The sequence below is a fragment of the Podarcis vaucheri genome (assembly GCF_965113315.1).
Source record: "Podarcis vaucheri genome assembly, chromosome: 11".
In the NCBI taxonomy this organism is placed as follows: Eukaryota; Metazoa; Chordata; class Lepidosauria; order Squamata; family Lacertidae; genus Podarcis; species Podarcis vaucheri.
In genome coordinates this window covers 60,387,323-60,397,335 of record NC_138749.1, presented here as the reverse complement: position 1 = coordinate 60,397,335, position 10,013 = coordinate 60,387,323, and the positions used below count along the sequence as shown (strand labels likewise).

At 41.9% G+C, this 10,013-nt stretch overlaps 1 protein-coding gene across 2 annotated transcripts in view; it reads left to right on the top strand.

The window, feature by feature from the left end:
* The first annotated feature begins 7,946 nt into the window (after positions 1-7,946).
* Positions 7,947-10,013, top strand: part of LOC309542754 (uncharacterized protein) — a 35,306-nt gene continuing 33,239 nt past the window's right edge. For both annotated transcript variants that reach the window (XM_082241692.1, XM_082241693.1), the window contains exon 1: positions 7,947-8,121. In XM_082241692.1, coding sequence (XP_082097818.1) covers positions 8,113-8,121 — 9 coding nt within the window. In that variant the 5' untranslated portion in view covers positions 7,947-8,112. The remainder of the gene's footprint in view (positions 8,122-10,013) is intronic.

Here is a 10,013-nt window from a genome sequence, read left to right as displayed (position 1 = left end):
TTATTGTACCTCAGCAGATGGTTTGAAGAGATGCCTTTTTTATTTAAAAATGGGGGGGGGGAGACTGTTTCCTTTCATATGCTGACTTGAGTGATTTTAGTTCTTATTACTGTCATCTGTTAGCGGCAGGGGAAAAAATTGAAAGCATGTGATTTTCCATACGGCAGGAACATCAGCACGAAGCCAATCTCAGAGGCTCACAAGTTTAATTTACTGTGTAAAAATATGCAGTAGAATGAAGCCCGCTGACTCTTAGGCTCCTCATTTCAAACAACTTCATTTCTGTGCTGAAATCCTCTATGGCTCTTAGTCATATTGTGCCTCAAATAAATAAAGCCACGAATTGAAGAGTTGATCAAAGGTGGGCTGATTGAAAGGCCTGCCTGGAAAGTCAGATGTAGCGCCGGTGCTCTGCTAGCTCCACTTGAAGGTTCAAAAGGCTCTTCCTTCCTCACAGGGCTGCAGTAATATTTTGCTTCTGTCCTAGGGCATGGACATTTATCTCAGTGGGTGGGAACTAGCAAATTGTCTTCATTCGCCGCTTGAAAGGTGTGCTGAAGCTTGATGAAGAACCAATGCCCTTTTGCCCCAAAGATTTTGTTCCAGCTGTCCTGGCCTTATTTAGGACCCTAGTACGCCCTCACTCACTTGGCAGAGCCAGTTAACCACATTCTTTTGATCTGCACAATTGGCACCTACAGATCTAAAGCAGTGTGGATCCCAATTCCGAAAAAATCAAACAAAACCAGATACTTGCAAATCTAGGGGTAGAGCTGTCGAAGGTGCAAGTGCTGAATTTGATTTGGTTTAATATTAACAATAACAACAAACATCGGCGGACTTCCGGCGAGCCGCGATCCCAGCGCAAGCAAGGGCTTGCACCGCGAGGTGAAGCCCGAGCTATTCTGAAGGGTAGGGGCGACTCCAGGGCGCGGAGACCCCTCAAACTCTTTGGAAGGGTGTTCAAAGAGTCAAGTTCCCAGCACGACCGAAGAAAGGATCAAACCGGCTACCAGGTAACCCCGAGAGAGGTGAAGAGAGTAGCGGAAAGATTCAACGGGTCTAGGGGAGCCATTTTCTTACCTTCAGATAGCGAAGCCCTGCGCTTGCAGGAAGAGCGGCTTGTTTTCAAAAAAAAAGAACTCCGATATTGTAACTTTGTGGCTAAGAGGGGAAACAAAGAAATTTCGGAGTAACAAAGAGAGACGAATGGAGTTCAGCGGATGGCCGAAATCAACCAAGACACGGCAGGAACGCAGTACAAAAGAAAGTGAGTGACTTGCCCGGGCGGTAATACAGTTCCCTTTCGGCTTTCCCCCCCCTCGTGAAAATAACGCTGTTACAAAGGGAGAAGGGGAAGAAAAGAATACCAGAGGGGAAAGGAAAGAAACCGGAAGGGTCTAGGCGAGAGGGAGAGTGGAGGTCTCTGATTTTTGACGAGCAGGAGGCTGCAAAGAAGAGAGGCTTCTTTTTTATACAAGTGAGACTGGTGTGAGAGAGAAAGCTGGAAGAGAAGCCTCGCCGCCATTTGAAACCGGAGCGCAGCGTCTGTGTGGAAGAAAAGGGAAACAAAGATATTACGTGTCGGCGTTCTATAGAAAACTTTATATTTTACCGGGAACTGCATATGGGAACAGGAGTTTGAAACGTGAACTGTGAGGACAATTTAAAGATTTGGTAAGAGTTGATGTAGACTTTGGACAGAAGTGGGGGTTAATTTAGAGAGCCTCTGAGGACAAAATGGAGAATATGAGTTATGTCTAAACCTCCCTCCTTTCTCCCTCCGGCACCCCCCCTCCTCCCTCTCTATTAGAGACCCGCCGTGTTCGTATCTATCCCCACCTAACCCCCCCTTTTCTTTTTTGTTAAACCTCCTGAAGTTTACGCGACCTCTGGACTAAGCAGCAGGTGAACTAGAGAAGTAGCATCGGTTTCCGGAAACTGCAGCCTGCTGCTGGGAACACCATACACCCAAAGGATTTATCTTTGGTATTACAAACAGAGATTGACTGATAAATAAGACCACGACCGGAACTGTGAGAAATTTGCCAGGACTTAATCTTACTGTTTTGGAGGGGTATATAAGAGTTTACAGTTTACTGTTTATAACCTATTGCCTACAGACCTAAAGGTTACCGATTCGGTCTTAGAAAAAGCAAACACAGGGTGAGAGATAAACTATAATGAGGAAAGGAAGTAAGGAAATTGCGGGAGGGATCAGGAAGGAAACGTGGGTGGAAAAGGTTGGCGGGGAAAGGGACTACATAGAATACAAGATGTCTCATACAGGAAAGAAGGGAATGAATGGGGGTACACCAGGAGACAGGAGAGGCTCTAAACAGGAGATAGACTTTAAGACAGATATTCTGAAGATGTTTGCAGAGATCAAACAAAGTCAAGCAAATGTCGAGTATAAGTTAGAATCGGTGGACAACAGAATTGGGAAATTAGATAAAAAAATGGAGGAAACTGTGAATGAAATTAAGGGCCAAATAAAAGAAATATCTAGGAGAGCGCAGCTCACAGAAGAAGGTTTGAAAAAGACAAAGGTAGAGATAAGAGAGGTCAGAAGAGATAAAGAAAAGATCAAATCAGATGTGATGGAAATATATAAGACACAGGAAGAGATAAAAGACATTATAGCAATGAACGAACTGAGGCAGAGGGAGGTAAACCTGAGGCTGAGGGCAGTCCCAGAGATACAGAACGAGAATATCAAAGAAAAGTTGACGAAGGAATTAGCAGAATGGATGGGTCTGCCTGCGGAAGAAATGGCCAATAGTATACAAAACGCATTCAGAATGCGTGTTAATGCAACAAAAGCAAAGAAATTTCCGGGCGACTGTCTGATTACATTTGAAAACAAAACAATGAGAGACAGGATCCTCCAAAGGAATAGAGAAAAAAGACTGAATATAGATGGAAATTATATAATTATTTTTAAAGACGTCCCAATAAGACTGCTTAAAAAAAGAGATGCTTATAAACCTTTGGTGCAAACACTGAGGAAAAATAGGGTTGAGTTTAGGTGGGAATTCCCGGAAGGGTTATCATTTACATATAGAGGTAAAAAACATAAGCTGACAAACTCTGAAGAAACCGGGAAATTCCTTAGGAAATACAAGGAACTTAAAGCGGAAACCCAAGAGATAGGAAGAGAGGAGAGAGCCTCACCAGGAGAACTAAGAATGTTGGAGGAGGGGGAGGGGGGAGGGTCGGTCGGAGGAAGAAGAGGAAGAGGAAGAGGAAACAGAGGATTTAGAAAATATACAATAGATAAGAAAATTTCAAAAATAATAAAAGGATAATATATGGGCTATGGGGTTAAAAATCTGGAATTGGAATGTTAACGGAATGAATGACAAAAGAAAGAGAAATAAAATTGAACAATGTCTGAAAAGGAGAAACCTGGATGTTATCTGTCTCCAGGAGACACATGTGGCCAGAAAGCATAGAAAAGTGATAATTAACAAAAGGTTGGGAAATGAGTATGAAGCCCTGGACAGGGTTAAAAAAAGAGGTGTGGTATTGTATATCAGCAATAAGATAGAAGCTAAAATAATGTTTAAAGATGAGGAGGGGAGGATGATAGCGGTTAACATCAATTGGCAGGGGGGAAAAATACTGTTAGTGGGGATATATGCGCCGAATGGCAGCAAAACTGAATTCTTTAAGAAACTAGAAGAAAAACTAATGGAATATGCCGATCAAAAAATAATATTAATGGGGGATATGAACGCAGTGGTTTCACTTGAGATGGATAGACTTAGAGATAGAGCAAATAAAGAAGGGAAGTTGCCAAAATCTTTTTTCTCCATGGTGGAAAACTGCGGCTTAGTAGATATTTGGCGCTTGAGACACCCGCTAGAAAAGCAATTTACCTTTTATTCAGAACCCAACCAATCCTTTTCTCGACTGGATCAGATCTGGATCTCTAAAGAACTATGTCCAAGAATTAAATATATAGAGATAAAGCCAAAAGTAATCTCAGATCATAACCCACTAGAGATGGAAGTGGATAGCTATGAGAAAAGATCTTACAGATGGCGATTAAAAGATTACTTGTTGGATGATCAAAAGGTGGTGGAAATGGCAAAGAAAAAATTGACGGAATATTTTAAGGATAATTGTGGCAAAGGAACGAAAGAAAATATAGTTTGGGATGCCAGCAAGGCGGTCATAAGAGGACTTTTCATCCAACAAAATGCAATTAAAAATAGAAATAGAGAAAAAAACAAAGAGCAAATTTTAAGACAAATAATGATAAACGAACGAGAATTAATTCAGAAACCCAATTGTTCAGAAACAAAGGAAAGAATAAAAATTCTTCAAACCCAGTTTGCCACAATAATAAATAGGGAGGTGGAATGGAATATAAAAAGACTTAAACAAAGAAACTTTGAACATGCTAACAAACCAGGCAAATGGCTTGCCTGGCAAATTAAAAAAAGGAAAGAACAAGGGATAGTTAATAAAATAACAGTAGAGGGGGGAGAAAGAACTGATCCTAAAGGAATAAAGAGTGAGTTTATAAGTTTTTATAGCAACTTATATAACGATCAAGAAAAGATAGGACAAAGGAAGATAGAGAGATTTTTGAAAGACAAAGGAGGACAAAAAATTCCACTGGAAGGGAAACAAAGACTGAACATACCTATTGAAAATAAGGAAATAGAGGAGATAATTAAAAATTTAAAGAGAGGAAAAGCCCCAGGTCCCGACGGGCTCACGGCTGGCTATTATAAGGAAATGAAATCAGTCTTGGTGGAACCTCTGAAAAAGACAATGAATATAATATTAAAGAAAGGGGAAATCCCGGAAACCTGGAAAGAGGCGTTTATCACATTCCTACCCAAACAAGATTCGGACCTAACTCAAGTCAAAAATTATAGACCAATTTCATTGTTGAATGTAGACTATAAGATATATGCAGGAATCCTGGCAAGAAGGTTAAAAGATGTACTGGCAGATGTTATTCATAAGGACCAGGCGGGATTTCTGCCAGGTCGGCAGATGAGAGATAATATAAGACACATTGTGGATATGTTAGAATTTCTATCTATTAGATTTAATAAACAAGTTACAATGATGTTCATCGACGCCGAAAAGGCGTTCGATAATGTGATATGGAACTTTATGTTAAGAAACCTAGAGCACATGGGTGTAGGCAGTGATTTTTATAACGGGGTGAAAGCAATATATACGGATCAGAAGGCCAAGCTGATTGTTAATGGCACAGTAACGGAAGAGATTAAGATAAGGAAGGGTACAAGGCAGGGATGCCCACTCTCCCCGTTGCTATTTATAACAGTGTTAGAAACCCTCCTAAACTCTATAAGGAAAAACGGAAATATAAAAGGCGTGACTTTAGGTCAGAACGTATACAAAACTAAGGCTTTTGCCGATGATTTAGTGGTGATGACGGAAGACCCATTAACATCAACAGGAGAGATAATGAGAGAAATAGAATCATTCGGAAAGGTGGCTGGATTTAAATTAAACAAGACAAAAACAAAAATGATATATAAGAATGTGGACCCAAAAACAATAGAATCAATCCAACAGCAATGGCAGATAGGGACGGTAAAGAAAGTTAAATATCTTGGCATCTGGATAACATCTAAAAATATGGATCTTTATAAAAATAATTATGAGCCAGTATGGAGGGAAATAAAGAAAGACTTAGAGAAATGGGGACGATTAAAACTATCATTATGGGGAAGAATAAACATGATAAAGATGAACGTTTTACCAAGATTGATGTTTTTGTTTCAATCTATACCTATAATAAAAGGGAGTAAGACTTTAAAAGAATGGCAGAGGGTAGTTTCGAGATACATATGGCAGGGCAAAAAACCCAGAATCCAATTTAAATTACTCACAGATGTAAAAGAAAGGGGGGGATTTGCGCTGCCAGATCTTATGTTATACTATGAGGCGACATGCTTAAGTTGGTTAAAAGACTGGGTCAAATTAGAGAATACGGAGTTACTTGATCTGGAGGGTTTCGATAACCACTTCGGCTGGCATGCCTACCTGTGGAAGAATAAAACGAAAGTACACAGGGGATTTAGCAACCACATTTTTAGAGGACCGATAATAGAAGTGTGGGAAAGATACAAAAATATATTGGAACCGAAAACACCTCACTGGTTAGCACCACTCGAAATAATAAACAGGAAAACTATCAACATGGGAGGCAATTGGGCAACATACAACCAATTAGCAACTAAAGTGGATGGAAAATGGAGAATTAAACCTTATGAGATGATTAGAGAATATGTGTATGATTGGTTTAGTCACCAACAGATTAACCAGATGCTTAGTAGAGACATTAAAGAAAGAGGGTATGCAGATAAAGACTCAAAATTCCAGACGGAAATAATAAACAACAAGGAGAAAAACATATCTAAAGCATACAGGATGCTGTTAGACTGGAATCTGGGAGACGAGGAGGTGAAATCAGTGATGATTCGTTGGGCAAAAGACGTAGGCCATAGTATACAATATGAGGATTGGGAAAGATTATGGAAAGATGGATTGAACTTTACAGCGTGTACGGCGTTAAAAGAAAATGTTATGAAGATGTTTTATAGGTGGCATCTGACACCTGTAAAACTTTCAAAAATGTATAAGGTGAACAATAAGTGTTGGAGATGTAAAGACGCAGAGGGCACCTTCTACCATATGTGGTGGGAGTGTGGAAAAATAAAACAGTTCTGGGAAAAGGTATATACAGAACTGAAAAAGATTTTGAAGTACACGTTTACAAAAAAATCAGAAACTTTCCTACTAGGAATACTACAACGAGAGATAAGAAAGGAGGATTGCAAAATGGTATACTATGCGGCTACGGCAGCAAGGATCTTAATAGCTCAAAGATGGAAACAGGAAGAAACCCCAACAGTAGGGGAGTGGAGATGTAAACTAACTGAGTATGCAGAGTTAGACAAATTAACGGGAAAGATTAGATATATAAAAGATCAAGTGTTTATCAGGGACTGGGGAAAATATGCAAACTATCTGGAAAACATCAGTGATGGACAAATAACGTTAAGGGGGTTCAGAGATGTACTGTGATAGACTAAGGTTATTGTATAAGGAAAACAGAGAACAAAATTGGATATAATGACAATATAAAGGATGAAACGTGTGACTCTACTTATTTACTTCGTATGATTTGCGGTCAGGCTGAAGGAAGTCCAAAAAGAAAGAAACATGTTATGAAAAAACCATGGAAATAAGAACTATGTGCGCTTTTTTTGTTGTGAATGAGATTTTTTGTCTTTTTCTTTACATGTTTGTATTTTGTTGATCTTTTGTGTGTGTCTGGTTTGTATGGAATAAAAATAAAAAGAATTTGAAAAAAAAAATAACAACAAACATCACCAGTCCAGCCATGAGGCTGGTGAGACTCCTGTTTTAGGTGGCAGAAGCTCCTTGGCAGCACCCGCATTGTCCCACCTGCCCCGACACCTCCACCAACAACGTAGAAGCACTGCTGCTATTGGTGCCAATTTTGGGCACCCCAACTTGGTGTGATCTTGCCCCAAACAGGCACTGGTGGGAGTGCTGCTTCTCCACCAATGGCAGATGAGACAGGGTATGTGGTGGGGGCAGAACAGGAGGCAGCAGGAGCCAGAGAGGGGGTGGAAGGAGTGGCGATCACAGTAGGCCAAGGCTGACAGCAAAACATTAAAAACAACATTCCCACCAATGTAATAATATTTTTTTAAAAACCCACAATAACATTTATGTACCTAAAAAGTACCTTACAAATTGCTACAGAACCTACTTATCCAACAGATCACTGAGTTCTGCAGGAGAGGGCATCATCATCAGATCACAGATCACATTTGTCTCCACTGACTGAACTCCAAAACTTATGTAAGCCATGATTTCCAGACTGCCTGAGGTTCATAGTTTTGTCTCATGGAAGTCTTGGAATGAACAGGATACATTATTTTTGCAGTTCAGTCAGCAGATCCCTTCAAAAACCATGATCAAATTTGGGTACACAGATGTACTCTCTGAATTTTTAATTGTTTCGTTGTCATTCCATTTTAAAATCCCCAAGACCCACAAGGATCTAGGACTGGGATCAATGTTTCCATGTTGCTGGTAAGTCCCAATTATTTGATTTTGTGCAGGCTATCAACATAAACTTTACTTTGATGCTTATTTTGCAGGAGCCCATGCAAAATCATGCAACTTGAGAATGAAACATTTTAATTTGACTGAATTTGACTTTTGCACAGACACCATGTGTAATGGCTATGAGTTACTCGTGCATAAACTGGTGCCTCTCTAGACTAATTTGCCTTGTTGAACCTTTCTGACTGCACAGCCCGTGCTCATCGCGGCTGCCTCAGTCGCTGGCAGAATCCGTCAGTGGGTGTTTCTTGAACCTCTTCCAACATAAAAGTTGTTTGACACTCAGTCTCCTCCTCCTCTCACTGCACGGGAGTCTTCTGCGCAGGGAGGGCGTGGGCAGCGGAGGACCTGGGCTCTCCTCACTGATATCCAGTGAAGAGTCCTGGAGCCCTCTCTCCGCTTCCCCCATCTGCCCCCCTTTCTCCCTGGTGTTGCGCTGATTGGCTTCCCCCTCCACTGAGCTGTTTCTCCCCCTGCTGCTGGGTCCTTCGTCAGCATAATCTGTGAGCCTCCCCTTCGCCTCTTGCTCTGATGTCAGTTCCCTGACACCATGGAAAAACAGAGTGTGAGTGTGTGCACGTCTGCATCTGAACCACAGGCTAAAAGAGGTTGACGACCAAGGATCTTACATCCAGCAAAGCTGAATGTTGGAAGATTCAGGGCAGAGAAGAGAAACTACTTCTTCACGCAGTCCATAGTTAAACTATGGAACTCACTCACACGAGAAAGCAGTCGTGGCCACAATCCTGGATGGCTTTAAAAGAGGATTAGACAAATACTGTGCAGGGAGGAGAAGGCTAACAGTGGCTATCAGCTATGAAAGCTAAGGTCTGCCTCCCACCACCGTAGGCAGAAATGTTTCTGAATACCTGTTTCTGGAAGCTGCAGGAGAGGAATGTGCTTTTGCACTCCAGTACTTCTTACAGACTTCCCACAGGCCGCTGAGAGAACAAGATGCTGGACTAAATTAAGGTCACCAGATTTTTAAAAAAGAATCCAGGGACACTTCTTTTTGTTTTGGAAAAGAGAAAAGAAAAGTTCATTTTTATTTTTTTTAAAAAAAATTAAGAAGTAATGTCTTCTCTTTTGTTGTCTCCTCTGTTGCGTGGCCTTCCTCTGGGCCCCAACCTGCTCTCTTGGAGCGCTGGCTGCCGTGGAGTAGGCTCGGATCAGGCCTGGGCTCAGCCATGTGTCCTTGCCCTCCCAGTGCTCTTCTCCTTCTCGTATTCAAATGGCACGGCAAGGTCAAGGCTCCCCTCTTTTTTTCTCCTTCCTCTCTCTCTCTCTCTCTTCCTTCTCCTCTCCTCCTCCCTGCGTCGGCCCTGGAGCGCCACTGGGCAGTCAGCTGGGTGGCCAAGTGCTCTTGCTCCCAGCTCGATTTGGGTCACAGGGGGGTCAGCGGTTTCCCCAGTTGACACGGTGGGTGTCCCCAGTTCCCCCTTGGCAGTGACGGCGGCGGAAGCAGTCTCAGCAGCCCAGAGCCAGCCTGGTAGCACAGTTGGCTCTGGCTGGCTTCAGGAGCTGCTCGCTGCCATGGCATCCGCCATTTTGCTTCACCAGTAGTCCCCATACGATGTGTCTTGTGCCGAACCAATCACACAACATTCATTCCCTACTAATAAATCTACAGCACTTAAAATATACATCCGGGGACATTAAATGAAATCTGGGGACATTCTGGGGATGGATTTTGTCCGGGGACAGATTTGTAAATCTGGGGACTGTCCCCGGGAAATGGGGACGTCTGGCAACCATAGAGAAAATGGGCCATTGACCTGGTCTAGCACAATCATCTTATATTCTATTTTGTCATACCCTGACTGTGGACTTCCTGTATTCATCTTGTTGGCTACTGTGGG